Source organism: Ammodytes marinus (genome assembly GCF_949987685.1).
Source record: "Ammodytes marinus genome assembly, chromosome: 21".
Classification (NCBI taxonomy): Eukaryota; Metazoa; Chordata; class Actinopteri; order Uranoscopiformes; family Ammodytidae; genus Ammodytes; species Ammodytes marinus.
Genome location: NC_137225.1, coordinates 780,395 through 797,508, shown reverse-complemented (window position 1 = coordinate 797,508; position 17,114 = coordinate 780,395). Strand labels below are relative to the sequence as shown.

The following is a 17,114-nucleotide window of genomic DNA, read 5'->3' as shown; positions in this document are numbered from 1 at the left end:
TCAAAGCTGACAAATGCGTTTCATAACAAAGACAATACTGTAATTCATTTTAATTAAGAATTGTATTTACAACATTAAAGGTGTTTGAATTAACATTTAGATGGTCAGCTGTTCCCACATTTGATTCAGAATAATTTCGATAACATTGTACAATTAACATTAAGATGGTTATAGGACCAAGCTCATCATTTGCTCGATCATTTTGATTGGATTGGACTATTCTGCTACATTAAACTGATTTTGACTAATATTTAAACAAATATATTTCTTTTTTTATTCAGATTCTTGGTAGATCATTCTCTTTTTATAGAATAAGAAATAGGGAGAAACAAGTACAAATGCTGATTAATTCCAAAATGGGATTTAAGAAATTGTTTGAAAAAAGTTTAATCCAAAGTTATTGTTCAATCAATTTTATGTGTGACAATGATACATATCCTTTATAATTTGTATGATGCCTTTTAAAGAAAGCTAAAGGCAAGATCTGACTAAAAGCAATAAGGATTTCTTATATTCATCTGTAACAGTGTAACCCAGTTTGGACATCTACACAGCGCACACACAATCACAAACAGTCACACGGACCAGGTTACTCATCTCTTACAGTCATGTGAGAGTCATTTTCACATAATATAGCTAACCAGCTTTGGCTAAATAAGATGTATTTTATGGGTGTACTGCCAGGTCAAGGTCTTAGCAGGGATCCTTAGAGTGTGGCAGGACTTCCAACCTGAGTAAAGTGGTTTAGAGTTCCCAGGAAACACATCTCTATGGCTGGAACACGCTGGCTCTCATGGCTATTCTGCACACTCATATTCCTTCTGGTTGGACTGCAAGCTGAGACAAAGGACACGGCACAGGGACGGATCAAGAGGGACATTAGCAATGAACAGTAAGTCTGTAGAGATCAAACCACATCTAATTCTCTTGTATCACGTAAGGGTGTTTTTTTCTTGCAGGGCTCCCACTGAGTGTCCTTAAAGGAAATAAGCGAAGATTATAAATGATCTAACTATATGGAGGTCATTGTTTTATTCCTGACAGATTGTGTATTTTTGTTAAACCTGAAGAAAAGATTAGTAAAAAAGTCTTGATTAGACATTGTTGATTTGTCCCTGTAGGCCTCGTATGCTGTCAGATAACGGTCACCTTGTCTTCACAACTGGTAGCAACAAAGAAATTCGCTTTCAGACCTCGGCATCTGGCAGGGTTAAAGTGGATAATGAAGACCTCACAGAACTTTTAAATCAGGTAAGCTTAGACTTTTTCCAAGTAACAGTATGTAATGGTAATGGTTAACAAGAGCGAAAAGGCTTTCGCACAGTAAAAATCCCCTTGATAATGGTTCATTGCAATACAAGAAGAATTATTTTACATACTAACAGACAGTGATGATAGGTTGGAAATCCAAAAAAGTACACGATCGCCTTAAAAAGTTGGAATAAAACATTTTTAATAATAATAATTGCTTGGATTTATATAGCGCCTTTCATGATACTCAAAGCGCTTTACAGGGTTCCAGACAATTCGTTCACACACAGTCATACCGGTGGTGGTAAACTACCATAGTAGCCACAGCTGCCCTGGGGCAGACTGACAGAAGCGAGGCTGCCATTCAGCGCCATCGGCCCCTCCGACCACCACCTCAAACATACAGCAGTCATACACATTCACACGAGGCAAGGTGGGTGAAGTGTCTTGCCCAGGGACACAACGACCATGACACAAGTGGCCGGGCTGGGATCGAACCGCCAACCCTAGGATCATTGGCCAACCAGCTTAACCACCTGAGCCACAGTCGCCCCTTTTTGACCTCTTCTCATGAAATGATTGTGATAATGTGATTTATTCTTGATAGACAAAGTGTATATCTTCTCAAAGCATTATTGATCAATCTCATGCAAACATATCACCTTAGTTATGAAACGCGCACACTATATAAGTGATCACTGTATGAAAATAGAGAGATTTAATACGTATTTTAACATAATTAAATTGCTTACTTCACCTTTAATTGTGGTTTAATTTTCACTGTGATATTTTTGGATGAGATTGATCAATAATGTTTTGAGAAGATATACACTATCACATTATCACAATCATTTCATGAGAAGGTCAAAAATTATTTATTCCAACTTTATGGGCGACCATGTTGTCAACTGACTGTATTTCAGTTTATGCAAATTAGGTTATATAAGTGCTGACCTGTATGGTCCAAGAGGCTTTATTGTGGGGCACCATGAGCTGTGTAAGTCAATAGCCTCGTTCGAGATGTCGCAGTCTTGCTAAGACCTGCGCAACTATGACGCGAGTCAGGGGGCGAGGGGCGTGGCGAGATGGTTTTCACGGCGTTGCCTCTCAAACTTTTTTCATTCGGAGCTTAATACCAGCGCCACCTTGTGGAAGCATACCCCATACTCTCATGGTGTCTTGAGAGGGGATATGTAAAAAGACACATTTTATGTAGCAATTGACTATAAAAGTAACTTAACCTGACTTCCAAACAAAGCATGTTTCTTAAATTGTTTCTAAAAGAGTTTCTTCAGTCGCTTTCCAGTTAGCCAATATAGATTTGGTCCTAACATTATACTATTGTTGTATTGTTACTGGTGCTCATGTTCTAATCAATGAGGTTTGCTTTATTTGATCAAAAAGGGACCTGGTTATACTCTCAGAACCTCACACAGCATCTAAACAAGACAGAAAACAATCAATACTGAACAAGGAACTGGCTATTCATAACCTCTTATCAGCTTTTACACAACCTGAAACCTCTTTTTATGTGAATAATTAACAAGTTAGGAAGCAGTCACAGCAGTTTGTAGAGGAGCAAAGATTAGGGGTCAGGTGTATTAACCCTCCAGTTGTGTTCCTTTGATTGTTAAAAGCATACTATGCAACATTTTAATGAAAAGATAAATTATAGTCACACAATACACTCACCGGCCACTTTATTAGGTACACCTGTTTAATGGCTTATAAAAACAAAAAGCTAATCTGCCAATCACATGGCAGCAATGTAATGCATTTAGGCATTTAGACGTGGTCAAGACCAGTGTTGCCACAGTTACTTTTAAAAAGTAACTTAGTTACTTTACTAGTTACTTGGTTTAAAAAGTAACTAAATTAGATTACTGATTACTTTTTTGAAGTAACTAAATTAGATTACAAGTTACTTTAAAAATGACTTTACATGTTTTGAAACCCATGTATCTCAATTTAAAACATGCACATATTATGAATCATTGAAAATATAAAAAATTAAGCTTGTACTAGGCTAGTAGCATAGGCCTACTGTTTTCAAAATAATAAAAATTATGGTTTAAAAAATGTAATAAAAAAAAACGTTTTCCCCCCATGAAATTAAATGCATCCCTCCAAAGTGCAAAGACAGTAGCAGTGTCTTTAAACTTAACTTGCTTGGCCCTTCACTTCATGCATTCATCTGACTTTTATCTGCGCTGTCTCATGTGATGATAGACTGGGTGTGTGTGGCCACCGGTCACCACGTGACTAAGTTTCCAAGTTTTAAACACTTCTATCTCTTCAACGTCACCGTACTCGAATCCTAAATATCCCCATAGCAGATGCTATATTTCATGGGGGGAAAAACGTTGGCCACAGTTCAGCTTAGAGTCGGCCATAATGCTGCTGCACACACACACACACACACACACACACACACACACACACACACACACACACACACACACACACACACACACACACACACACACACACACACACACGCAGACACACGCAGACACACACACACACTTCATGTCAGAGGAGACGAGGGGCGCTACCAAAAAGACGAGAGGAGCGGTTGGAGCAGTTGGAGAGTTTAGAGACACATGCGCGCACATTTATTTACATTAAATTGCAATCGCAGTCTCGTTACTGAAAAAAGTGGTCCGATGCCGGTAACGCGTTACTATGTGCAACCCACATTTAGCTCAATTTTAACCCCTCCTCGATCTGCGAGCTGCAGTCGGGGCTTACTCTAAAATCCTCAGCTGTGGTACTTTCAACAGACATTCCTAGCGGTATACTACGCGAGAGTTGGGAGCATGTGCAACGTGCAGATATGGCACGTTGCACATGCTCCGCATGCAGCAAAGTAGAATTTTTTTTAAATAAGTAATAAATATATATATATATATATATATATATATATATATATATATATATATATATATATACACAGTATATATATATATATATATTGTAGTGCTTTTACATAATTCACCTATGGAACTGAAGTTCCGGGGTTCCGGGGGGACTGTTATGACTGGGGGAATTTCCTGTTTTGTCTTGTTGGCGTTTTGAGACTATCAGGAGTTTACTGTCTGCTCCGTTGTTGTTACTCGACAAGTGTATTAATGTCATTAAAGCAGTTAGCTCCGTCTTTTGACACTCCGCCTCCGACTCCCGTCTTTACACGCCACATTGGTGACCCCGACGTCAGTCCCGCTGAAGATTCCGAGACTGATTTGAATATCGATCGCAACAGCATGGCGCTTTCCATCGTTCTCAAATTGCCGGAGTTCTGGGAGACGTCCGCGGCAACGTGGTTCGCACAGGCAGAGGCTCAGTTCACCCTCCGTGGGATTACAGATGATGCCACACGCTATTACCACGTCGTCTCAGCACTGGGGAGCTCCACTGCAGCCAGGGCAGTAAGCTTTATTACATCTCCTCCTGCCCAAAATAAATATGCAGGGCTCAAGGCTTACCTCCTCAAAATCTTTGAACTGTCAAGATCGGAAAGAGCCTGGCGTCTTCTTGCCATTCAAGGCCTGGGGGACAGCAAACCCTCCGAACATATGGAAATGATGTTAAACCTGCTGGGCTCGGAGGTACCAAATTTCCTTTTCATCGAACTCTTCCTGCGACACATGCCACCACACGTCCAGACAGCGCTCGCGAATACATCCATCACGGAGCCACGGGCTCTGGCAGAGGAGGCAGACAGGTTCTTTCTGGCCACCCAGCGTTTCGCCCCGGATGTGCTGGCCCCGACACGCAGTTACACTCGTCCGGGCGGCAGCGCTCCCCTTGGCGGAGGACACGCGTCCACCGACAGCCTTACCGCTGCGGGCCTATGCTATTTCCATGCACGTTTCGGGGCCAAGGCCAAAAGGTGCCGCTCTCCGTGCACTTTCAACGCGGCGGGAAACGCCAAGGCCTGCGCTCAGTAGTGGCCGTGAGCGCAGGCACAAAGGGCCGGCTGCTGTTCATCGTGGACACCCTCTCCAGGCGTAAATTCCTTTGCGACACCGGTGCACAGAGGAGCGTGGTGCCGGCTACGGTGGACGACGCCGCCGGCGGGTTGCACGGCCCTCCCTTAACATCTGCCAACGACACCCCGATCCGAACGTATGGCACGAAGTCTGTGGATTTATGTTTTGGAGGTCAACGGTTCACATGGGATTTTGTTACAGCCGACGTCTCCTTCCCCCTCCTCGGCGCAGATTTTCTGTGCGCACACGGGATGCTGGTTGATGTCAAGAACGAGCGCCTGGTGGACGCATTGACCTTCTCCTCGTTCGCATGTGTCTGCGATGAGGGGACATACGACGGCCTTTCTAGCTCGCTCTCTGAGGGTGACAAGTACCAGCGACTGCTCAGAGAGTTCTCTAGCCTGCTGCAACCAACCTTCTCGTCTACGTCGACGAAACACGGTGTGGAGCACCATATTGAGACGAAAGGGCCCCCCGTCCATGCCAGGGCCCGACGGCTCGCTCCGGAGAGACTGGCGGTTGCTAAGGCTGAATTCGCCAACATGGAGCGCCTGGGCATCATTCGCCGTTCCGACAGTCCGTGGTCCTCGCCACTCCACATGGTTCCGAAGCAGGATGGCGGCTGGCGCCCATGTGGAGACTACCGCCGCCTAAATGATGCCACCACGCCTGACCGCTATCCAGTGCCCCATATTCAGGACTTTTCCGTGCATCTGGCGGGGAAGTTCCTGTTTTCCAAAGTCGACCTTGTGCGGGGCTACCACCAGGTTCCGGTGCACCCTGCGGATGTCCCGAAGACAGCTGTGGTCACTCCGTTTGGGTTGTTTGAGTTCCTCAGGATGCCATTCGGCCTGAAAAACGCGGCCCAGTCCTTCCAGCGGCTGATGGACTCGGCGCTGAGGGACATGCCTTTCATCTTCGTCTACTTGGACGATGTCCTGGTCGCCAGTTCCTCGGAGGAGGAGCACCTCACACACCTCCGGGCCCTCTTCACAAGGCTCGACCGCCACGGCTTGATCATTAACCCGGCGAAGTGTGTTTTTGGGGTGCCGTCCATCCAGTTCCTCGGGCACCTCATCAACAGGGATGGTGCCGTCCCCCTTCCGTCGAAGGTGGAGGCTGTTTCCAACTTTCCCCGCCCACGTTCGGCCCGGGGGCTCCGGGAATTCCTGGGGATGGTCACCTTCTATCACCGATTCATACACCGGGCGGCCCACACTATGCGCCCGCTGTATGAGGCCCTCAAGGACAAGACGCCCGGCCAGGACGTCGACTGGACTGCGGAGAGGGACAGAGCGTTCGAGGACACTAAGACTGCATTGAGCCGGGCCGCATTGTTGGTCCACCCGTTGCCCGGAGCTCAGGTGGCCCTCACAACCGACGCGTCCGACTACGCGGTTGGCGCAAATACAGTACTTTCGACAGGGAGCTGCTCGGCGTCTGGCTGGCAATCCGCCATTTCCGCTTCGCCCTGGAGGGCCGTCAGTTTACGGTTTTTGTGGACCACAAACCCCTCACGTTCTCCATGTCCAAAGTAGCCGAGCCGTGGTCCGCCCGCCAACAGCGCCAGCTGTCATCCATCTCTGAGTATACCACGGACATCCGGCACATCGCTGGCAAATCCAACGTGGTCGCGGATTGCCTCTCCAGAGTGATCGTCGGCGCGGTGCAGCTGGATCTCGACTACTCGTGTATGAGTGCGGAACAGGCCACGGACCCTCAAAGACTCGGACACCGGGCTGCGCCTGGAAAAAGTGGCGATCGGCGACTCAGGGGTCAGGTTGTGGTGTGACCTCTCCACCGGCCAGCCCAGGCCACTGGTCCCTGCCGGCTGGCAGCGGGCTGTTTTCGAGGCAATACACGGCCTGTCCCAGAAGTTCGTCTGGAAAGGACTGAAGAAGGACGTACGGGCCTGGGTCGACTCGTGTGTGTCCTGTCAGCGTGCAAAAGTGCACCGCCACACCAAGGCCCCGTTGGAGCCATTCGTCGTCCCCGGTAGGAGGTTCGACCATGTCAACATCGACCTGGTGGGGCCACTCCCCCCTTCGCATGGTTTCACCCACCTCCTCACGATGGTGGACAGGACGACGCGTTGGCCTGAAGCTGTGCCACTCACCTCGACATCGTCTTCCGATGTGGCCCGTGCGTTTATCGGCACGTGGGTCGCGCGCTTTGGGACACCTTCGGACCTCTCCTCCGACCGGGGTGCACAGTTTACCTCGGAGATCTGGAATGTGGTTGCCAGGGATCTGGGGGTTAAACTGCATCGCACCACCGCATACCATCCTCAGGCTAATGGTTTGTGCGAGCGGTTCCATCGCTCCATGAAGGCGGCCTTGCGTGCCAGTTTGACGGACGGCAACTGGTTGGACAAACTTCCCTGGGTGATGCTGGGGCTCCGGACGGCGCCTAAGGAGGACCTGCAGTCCTCGTCTGCCGAGTTAGTCTACGGTCAGGTGCTGCGAGTTCCAGGGGATTTCATTCCGAACGCCACAACACCCTGGTCAGCGGCCAGGCAGCGGTCCTCTCTGCTGGAGGTCGCCAAGCAGTTCGCACCCGTCCCCACTTCGCAGCACTGCACCCCCGTTTCCCTGGTGCCACCCAATCTGCACACGGCGGAGTTTGTGTTCATCCGCCACGACGCCCACCGTGGACCGTTGCGCCCCCCCTATGACGGGCCGTTTAGGGTCTTGCGACACGGGGATAAGAGCCTGGTCGTGGACATCGGTGGTAGGCCCGAGACTGTCTCTGTCGACAGGATCAAGCCTGCCCACGTGGACATTTCCAGACCGTTGGAGTTGGCCCAGGCTCCGCGCCGTGGACGCCCCCCGTTGCCACGCCCCGCTGGGCTCCCTGCCGCCTTGTCGGTGCCGTTGCCGCCCAGTCCTGGGCTTGGTCCTGCTGCGCCCACCACGCCCCTCCCCTCTTCGGCCCCTGCCACTCGTTCTAGTCGCGGCCGGGCCATCGTGCCTTTCCGGCGCGGGGACTTTGACTATGGGTGAATTCTGGGGGGGCTTGTGTAGTGCTTTTACATAATTCACCAATGGAACTGAAGTTCCGGGGTTCCGGGGGGACTGTTATGACTGGGGGAATTTCCTGTTTTGTCTTGTTGGCGTTTTGAGACTATCAGGAGTTTACTGTCTGCTCCGTTGTTGTTACTCAACAAGTGTATTAATGTCATTAAAGCAGTTAGCTCCGTCTTTTGACACTCCGCCTCCGACTCCCGTCTTTACACGCCACAATATATATATATATATATATATATATATATATATATATAATAAAAAATTATATTCGGGGCTAATTAAATTATTTCCGGGTCTTGAGCCCCAAATAAAACAGCCTAGTGACGCCACTGGTTTGGAGGCAACTCAGAGTAGGCCTATGTTCACTCTGTGTTAGTGCTAACCTGTTAGTGCTAACCTGTTCAGGTTCAGCACAACTCACAGTCCGTTACTGCGGCTTTCACTGTAGAGGACTTTTAAAAGACTTTTAAAAGACTGTAGACTGACACCCTCTCACATCTAAAGACAATTAACTTACACCTGAAGAAAATTAGTTCTCTGAGTTTTCAGTCACAGAATGAGATTTTTAAAATACAGGGTTTCATGCACGCCGCCAGGATTTTTTCTCCGCCGGGGCTAAGGAGGGGCTTGACCAATATGTGGGGCAGTGTTAATTTTGTTGACTAAGACTATGACGAAAAATATTCGTCAACAAACCTTTTTCACAGACGTAAACTAAATAAAAACTAAATAAAAAGGCAGATATGATGACGAAGACTGAGACGAATATAACTGACACTATAGTCTACGAATAGGAACGAGACGAAACTGTTAGGGCGGGACGAATGGAGAAGAGATCCAATCAGAACTACTCTTTTTGTGGGACAAGTTGGGAAGAAATCTAATCAGGGCAAAGCAGCGAATGCAACCCTGTGTCAGTGAAAATCGACGGGAGGCCTCGCACTGTGAGCAGGTGGAGTGAGCCGCTGTGCAGAAAAACTCTGCGGTTTGATGGACAAAAATGATAGTCAGGGATATCCTACCCGTTAACGTTGTCTAGGGGAACGGCAAAGTTACGCGATCTGTTTGTAGTAGGCTATGTCTCGAGCTTGAATACACAGAGCCATGTCCCCAAACTGACTGCGCAACTATATAGGAAATTAACTGTGAAACTGCCGCCTCCCTCCGTTAGTTTCTGTTTTCACCCGAGTAAGTTACAATCAACTCCGACGGACAGCGTTCAATTAAAACCTCTAATTGTATTATCAAAATGGCTTTGATGCAAAAGAAGTCCGAACACACACAGCGGCAGCAGTGTTGCTTAAAGGAAAGCGCAGTTGCTCAATTTTATCAGCACCTGAACTGCGTGCTGCTGCTGCTGCCCAGGGGCGGCCTTAACGATCTCAGGGCCCGTTTCAAGACCTAGTGTGGGGCCCCCCACTTTTTTAAAAATATTTTCTTTATTTTAATTTTTTTATAAATAATGCTTGTGCATGCTCCCCGCAAAAAGAAAAAAGATTGTGGAATCCAGTTGGATCATAGACAGATCATGAGCTAATGGGCCCCCGGGCACAGGCTCTTAAAGCCCCCCCTCCTCCCTATCCAGTCAGTTACACTGATTTTATGTGAGATTATTACGAATGAAATAGAATACATGTTTTGTACTATAACCATTAAATCTGTGTCTGTATTGCATATTCAAAACTTAATACCATTAAATGAAGAAAGAAACACTTAATCGACTAAGTCCGCTGTAAATTTAGTCAACTAAAATCTGCTTATATTTAGTTGACTAAGACTAGACTAAGACTAAAATATTTCAGATGACTAGAATAGGACTAAGACTAAATAGTGTGATATTCAAAAGACTAAGACTAAATCAGAATTTGCTGCCAAAATTAACACTGTGGGGGTGCTGCACTATAACGTAGCCAGAAAAGAGATTCTGCGTGTGTTTCATTAAAACTCGGTGTGGCACGTTTATTAAGGGTCTGTACAACAGCGTGGGGGTCCTCCCCCAGGAAAATTTGAGCCTCAAAGACTTGTTTCTTGCGTTCTGGCGACTTAAAAGCACAAACAAGTTGTTCACATCATCATCAACTTTTGCCTATTTTTGTTGTTCCAAATAATCTGCTTTATCAATTTGCCATCTAATCTAAATGATAACTGACCATTATGTTTGTTTATCGTCTCTCTTGCGTGACATTTTATAATAACAATAGTAGCCTAAATATATCTCCTTTGCTGTGCGCTGGGGAGAAACAGACACGCTGGCAACTTTTCTGGTATCAAATTGGGGATTGTGGGATGATTTGGATGCAGCAGCCTATTTGAATGACATGCTGTCGGGCTGGCTCCGCCCGGCAGAGCTGCTTGACTCTCGGCCGGGTGCGAGGCAAAAATAAATAAATAAAAGGACTCTGCGCACCACTAGGCTACATAATAGGCTGGCCTGATGTGAAACTTCTCTAAAATATAGGCTACTTACTCAGGCTCGCCAACATAAAACAGACGCGCACATAGCTGCGGGTACATATTCTCAACAGGGGGTGCTCAGCCTGCACTTAACTCGCTACATTGATAAACACAAACTTCCCCAATGTAATAGTGTTACATGCAGCGGTGATGGTTTTAATATAAGACTGGGGGTTTCCCCTACAAATAGGTCGTAAAAAGTCGGTCCGTCTTATGTTTGGGGTCTAAAATTTGGCGTCCAGTAAGGGAATGCCTGTTACCAAAGCGATAATTCAGCTTAAGGGCCTGTGTCCACCTTGTTTATTTTCTTTTTTTCGGGTGAAACACTGGTTGTGCGCTCTGAAGCGGCTGGGACGTGCGTTTGTGCGCTGGGAGAGAGAACGCGGTGGGCTGAGACTAAAGTAGGCTATAAAAAGGCACGGGAAATCGCCTTAGAGGTCAACATCCCCAGTATTGAATTCAAAGCCTCGAATCATTATGTTGCGAGTCGACGTGTCAGAGGCATGAATCGACAAAGCGATCAACTTTTACTGTGGCTTTTTTGCTGCAGCACTTGCAGTGCTGAGGAGAGCTTGCCAACTGCGCTGTCCTTTACACACCATCACTGCCACCGTTATGTTGGGTGACTGTGGCTCAGGTGGTTAAACGGGTTGGCCAACGATCCAAGGGTTGGCGGTTCGATCCCCGCCCGGCCACCTGTGTCATGGTCTTTGTGTGCTTGGGCAAGACACTTCACCCACCTTGCCTAGTGTGAATGTGTATGATTGCTGTATGTTTGAGGTGGTGGTCGGAGGGGCCGTTGGCGCTGAATGGCAGCCACGCTTCCGTCAGTCTGCCCCAGGGCAGCTGTGGCTACTCTCGTAGTTCACCACCACCGGTATGACTGTGTGTGAACGAATTGAACCAGGAACCCTGTAAAGCGTCTTTGAGTGCGTAGGCAATAAAGCGCTATATAAAACCTATCAATTATTATTATTATGTTTAGATTTCATAATTTGCATCAAAGCTCTTAGGATAATAAGAATTAGAGGCTTTATTTAAACGCTGTCCATGCCGTGGTTATATTAACTATGTCGGCTGTAGACTGAAACTAACGAGGGAGGCGGCTGCTTCACTGTACAGTTCCATAGTTGCACATTCAGTTTGGCAACATGTCTCTGTGTATCAGGGCTCGGGACACGCAATCGGATTACGGATGCCTTTCTTCTCGACAACGTTAATGTGCAGGAATCCCCGGTGATAATTTTAGTCTTCTTAAACCACATAGTTTTTCTGCACGGCGGCTCACACAGGCGAGGTCTCACCGTGAACTCATTGCCACAGGTTTCACCGGGTGGATGCGCTGCTTTGCTCGGACAGAGGCTTTGAGTTTTCTTAAAGTGATTTAACATCCCGGTCTAGATGAGTGCTTCAACGTTGTGCCTTATATTTCGAATAGCTTGAATGTGTGATGTGTGTGTGCAGTACCCCTACTTCCCGCGGTAGCCAACTGTGTGCGACGAGGAATGCTACATTCAGGTGCTCCTCAAAAATCCAGAATTTTTATTTAGGATTGCGAAATTGTTCTGACTTTGATAATCATTAACTTTTAAGATGTAGGGAAATCCTAAAAATAAGAATAGCAGTAGGCTACAAGGACGATTTAATTGTTTGGAGCATTTAAAGAAAATATTAACAGCTGTTCTATTTCGTTCCTACTGACCGCCAGAGGCGGTGCTTACAGCACTGGATGTTCCATCGCGCGCATGCGCAGGTCGAGATCTTTATACCAACAGTCACCTGTGACACCTGGGTGACTCCGGGAATGTATATATTCCGGAAGTCACCAGAGGTTCTGTTCCTTCTATTTTCTCGCGGACTAGCAGGTCTCACACATTGTCGTGTGATAATATACCATTAGCTTGTCGCAAGCAGCTCGTACCTAAGGGTTGGTGCTTCGATTTGACTTCGACCACCAAGGGCTGCGACTTGCAATTCGTTCGATTTGGCTGCGGCCGGTAAGGGGTGAGTAAAGTGTGAAGGCTACGCGTAGCCCGAGGCTACCGCGGAAGCTACTATCACCTTTCCACCTTGCTTGATTATGATCAGGCGGCGGCTGGGTTCACAGTCGCCGTGTTATTCTTTCGTTCGCCGTTGCTTGCGTGTTTTTCGCTAAGCCCGGTTGCTAATTGTATGCTCGAATGTAGGCTGTTGTCTTTCTAGCATTGTTGCACTGTTGATCGGGTGATAAGTTCGCCTAGACCGATTGCTTACTTTGATTTAATCGACAGCGAGCGGCTTGGGAAGCTCCAAGCCGCCGCCACAGTAGCCTACTTTGTAGCATTGTCGCTGTGAGTAGCCTAGAGCGGTTGCATGGGCTACTTAATTTGCTCGTCAGGTGGGCGGCTTCGGGTGCAGAAGTCTCTTTCACTGTTGTATTTGAGCTGTGTCGCACCAATCGTGTGCGTGCCACACACTGGTATGCTGTTGTATACACTGTATGCTGCTGTATTGCTCGCCGGTGGACGAATTAGTTTCCTAAATCGCCTTCACCGTGTTATTTAGCCGTGTCACACTGTTGCTCGTGTGTAGGCTGCTGTAGTGTGGCGCCAGTTGGCAGCTTAGTTTCACACCGCTGTGTTATTATAGCCGTGTCGCACCGTTGCGGTAGCTCATGCGGCCGTCACTGTGTTATTAAGGCGCATTATTGCTTGGGCTCTCGCCTAAGGCTCAATGACATGCTGTCCACAGTGCCTATAGTGATTGCTCTCCAGTGGGCGGCTGGGGTTACCAAGAGCCGCTGACACTGCCAGGGGACTACAGATAGAGAATAGCTTAATTGGCTAATTCTAGCATTTTTTTAACCCATGTATGATCATGTGGTTTATTGATTTGCACTGTCCCCTTCTTAATAGTCCAGGCAAAATAGCGTTTTTCATAGAATAAATTGTAAAAGAATTTTTTTCAGCTCAGATAATTTCTATGAGGTGTCCAGAACAACATACTAAAAGTCCTAAGAAATCCTAGTTGGGGAAATATGTTTAATTCTCATCAATCCGAGATGTGTGCCAATAAGGCGAGACACCAATAAATCCCAATGGGGCTATTTTTTTCCTTTACTCCTATCAAAATGAAACTTTACACAATGAAAGTATCCATGAAAATTTAAATGTTTTGTATTAAAAGTTTCTTTGAAAATGTATTTTAATATGCAAATGAGCTATACACTAATCGTACATGCCCAAAATAAACCCAAATAGGTTTAATTTTTTCCTTTACTCCTACCACAATAAAACTTTACATAGTAAAAGTATACTTGAAAAGTAAAACATTTTGTATTACAAGTTTCTTTTTAAATGAATTTGAATATGCACATGAGCTCCACACTTATTGAATATCCAATCATCCTACTGCCAATGGGTGATGGCGATGCTGCTTTTAGACTGGCCTCTAACCTGAAAAACTGCCTGGCTTACTTATTACAGGTGCCTCTCATGAATTAGATCCCCCCCCAGCTAGTGTCATTTTTTACTTTTTTCAGTGCCATTCCCTTTCCAATGCCAAATAGACGAGACGTAGAATCACAGCCTGAAATGGCATGGAGAAAGAGGAGATTGTCACACACCTTGGGACCAATTAACTCACCTTTTGGAATTTTATTTATTTTGACTATCATTAATTAATTTTTATCAATACCAGTATTTTTTATATGAAATAACAGATTTTTGTTTATCAATTCCACATTTTTCTTTACCGGAAATCAATTGTTAAAACTGATAAAAAATAAATTATTTGACAAATTTTGTATGTGCAAAAGTTTGTGAACCCTGAGCTGCATTGCTTAAATGGAGCAGGTAAACACAATCAGGTGGGCCAAATTGAGTGATGAAATGGACCAATGTAATGAGAGATCTTTAGGGAAGTAATTGGGCGGCACCAGATAAAACAGAGATAAAACCAGGTCAGTGTAGGCCCACCAAAGTGAACCTATACAGATCAGACTTGCCAAAAGGGAAAGACAATCTCAGAGGATCTCAGGAAGAGAGATGTGATGTTGCACATTTGTCTGGGGACAGCTATACATTAATTTATTTGGTTCTTGTGCCATAAACAGCTTGTGTGCATTCAGATCAGTATGATGCAACAAGAGTACTAACAAGTCTGTGTCATCACCTACTGAGACTGTGTCTTTTGTTCTGGCAGAGGCAATGGCAGTTTGGACAATGAGCACATCTGCATCGTGCTTTGCATGGTTTGTGATACACCATTTTTTGTCTTACAAGTTTCTTTGAAAATGAATTTTAATATGCAAATGAGCTATGCACTAAATATAGGCTACCCAAAATATATCTGCATAGGCTTCATTTTTACCTTTACTCCTACCACATTAAAACTTTACACAATGAAAGTCTACATGAAAAGTAAAACATTTGTATTAGAAGTTAACCTATAATGGTCAAGGCTTTCCAGAAGGGGTTGGTCGAACGTCAGAACAGGGGTCACATCATACTGCAGAGCTTGAGTTGCCACACACCTCAATGTTGAGTATATGCAGGATTCATCACTGGGATCAAGATCAATCATTGGAAGTAATGTTACTGAAGCTCTCCCAGGGTGTTCATCTAGAAGATGCAGGATCTGCATCATACCAGACCATGATGGCCTTTGAGAGTGAAGGAGTAGGGATGTCTTCCACAAAACATCCAGCTGTGATGTTTTGTTATCTGCTGGCAACAGAGCCAGTGGCTGATACACAATAGGTTCACATATCGGAGGAATCATAAAGTACTGAATGTGTATGCGACCAACCGCAGCAATATCTGCAGCAGTCACTTGGATCTTTAAAGGAAAAAATTAAGCCTATGCGGATATATTTTGGGTAGCCTATATTTGATAAGTGTATAGCTCATTTGCATATTAAAATTCATTTTCAAAGAAACTTGTAAGATAAAAATGGTGTATCACAAACCATGCAAAGCACGATGCAGATGTGCTCATTGTCCAAATTGCCATTGCCTCTGCCAGAACAAAAGACACAGTCTCAGTAGGTGATGACACAGACTTGTTAGTACTCTTGTTGCATCATGCTGATCTGAATGCACACGAGCTGTTTCTGGCACCAGAACCAAAGAAAGCAACAAAAACAAGACGGATATGGTGCATAAAGTAGACAAAGGAGTTACTTGGTCCCAAGGTGTGTGACAATCTCCTCTTTCTCCATGCCATTTCAGGCTGTGATTCTACATCTCGTCTATTTGGCATAGGAAAGGGAATGGCACTAGCCTGGAACTCCAGACCTGCCACTAGGGCCAGGCGCTGGCAAATTAAATGTGCTGCGCCTGTTGGTCTGGGCACTCTCCATTGAAGCTCATTAAATATGTCAAGAAATCCTGAGCTGCGTTTTAATTGGTTCTATCTGATATGGGCGGGCCAGAGCCCTATGTATGGTGCTCTGGGGCCTCGACCCTTTACAATTTGGAAGACGGCACTCAAATCTTTCATTGGCAAGTAAGAGGAATGTTCTGTTTTGCCGACCGACCACGGCAAAAGTTCAATTCAACAGTTAACCCCGCTGTTCGCTAAACGAACGGGGCTTAATACGTCACATTGGTCATTGCTCTGATTGGATGTAGTGCTATCAAATTGCGTGCAGTGGTATTTGAAGAGACAAATCTAATTCATGAGAGGCACCTGTTATACCCCTGGCAGGTAAGCCAGGCAGTTTTTCAGGTTAGAGGCCAGTCTAAAAGCAGCATTGCCATCACCCATTGGCAGTACGATGATTGGATATTCAATAAGTGTGGAGCTCATGTGCATATTCAAATTCATTTAAAAAGAAACTTGTAATACAAAATGTTTTACTTTTCAAGTATACTTTTACTATGTAAAGTTTTATTGTGGTAGGAGTAAAGGAAAAAAATTAAGCCTATTTGGGTTTATTTTGGGCGTGTACGATTAGTGTATAGCTCATTTGCATATTAAAATACATTTTCAAAGAAACTTGTAATACAAAACATTTAAATTTTCATGGATACTTTCATTGTGTAAAGTTTCATTTTGATAGGAGTAAAGGAAAAAAATAGCCCCATTGGGATTTATTGGTGTCTCGCCTTATTGGCACACATCTCGGATTGATGAGAATTAAACATATTTCCCCAACTAGGATTTCTTAGGACTTTTAGTATGTTGTTCTGGACACCTCATAGAAATTATCTGAGCTGAAAAAAATTCTTTTACAATTTATTCTATTTTTGGCCCCAAAAGGCCTTACTTTGCCTGGCCTATAAGTAAACTGAATTCATTTGAACTGTGTGGGTGCGCTCTCGGCTTGGGTGCTCTCGCCTAGAGCTCGATTGCCTAGCCTACTGTAACTTGCTCGCCAGTGGGCGGCATAGTTTACACCACCACTGTA

General features: G+C 45.5%; 1 protein-coding gene across 1 annotated transcript in view; it reads left to right on the top strand.

Moving 5' to 3' along the window:
* Positions 1 to 770: 770 nt before the first annotated feature.
* The window catches only part of cubn (cubilin (intrinsic factor-cobalamin receptor)), a gene marked incomplete at both ends in the record, with an annotated part of 365,190 nt that continues 348,846 nt past the window's right edge, over positions 771 to 17,114 (top strand). The window contains 2 exons of the mRNA XM_080049812.1: positions 771 to 892; positions 1,122 to 1,251. Of these exons, the coding sequence (XP_079905938.1) occupies positions 771 to 892; positions 1,122 to 1,251 (252 nt within the window). The remainder of the gene's footprint in view (positions 893 to 1,121; positions 1,252 to 17,114) is intronic.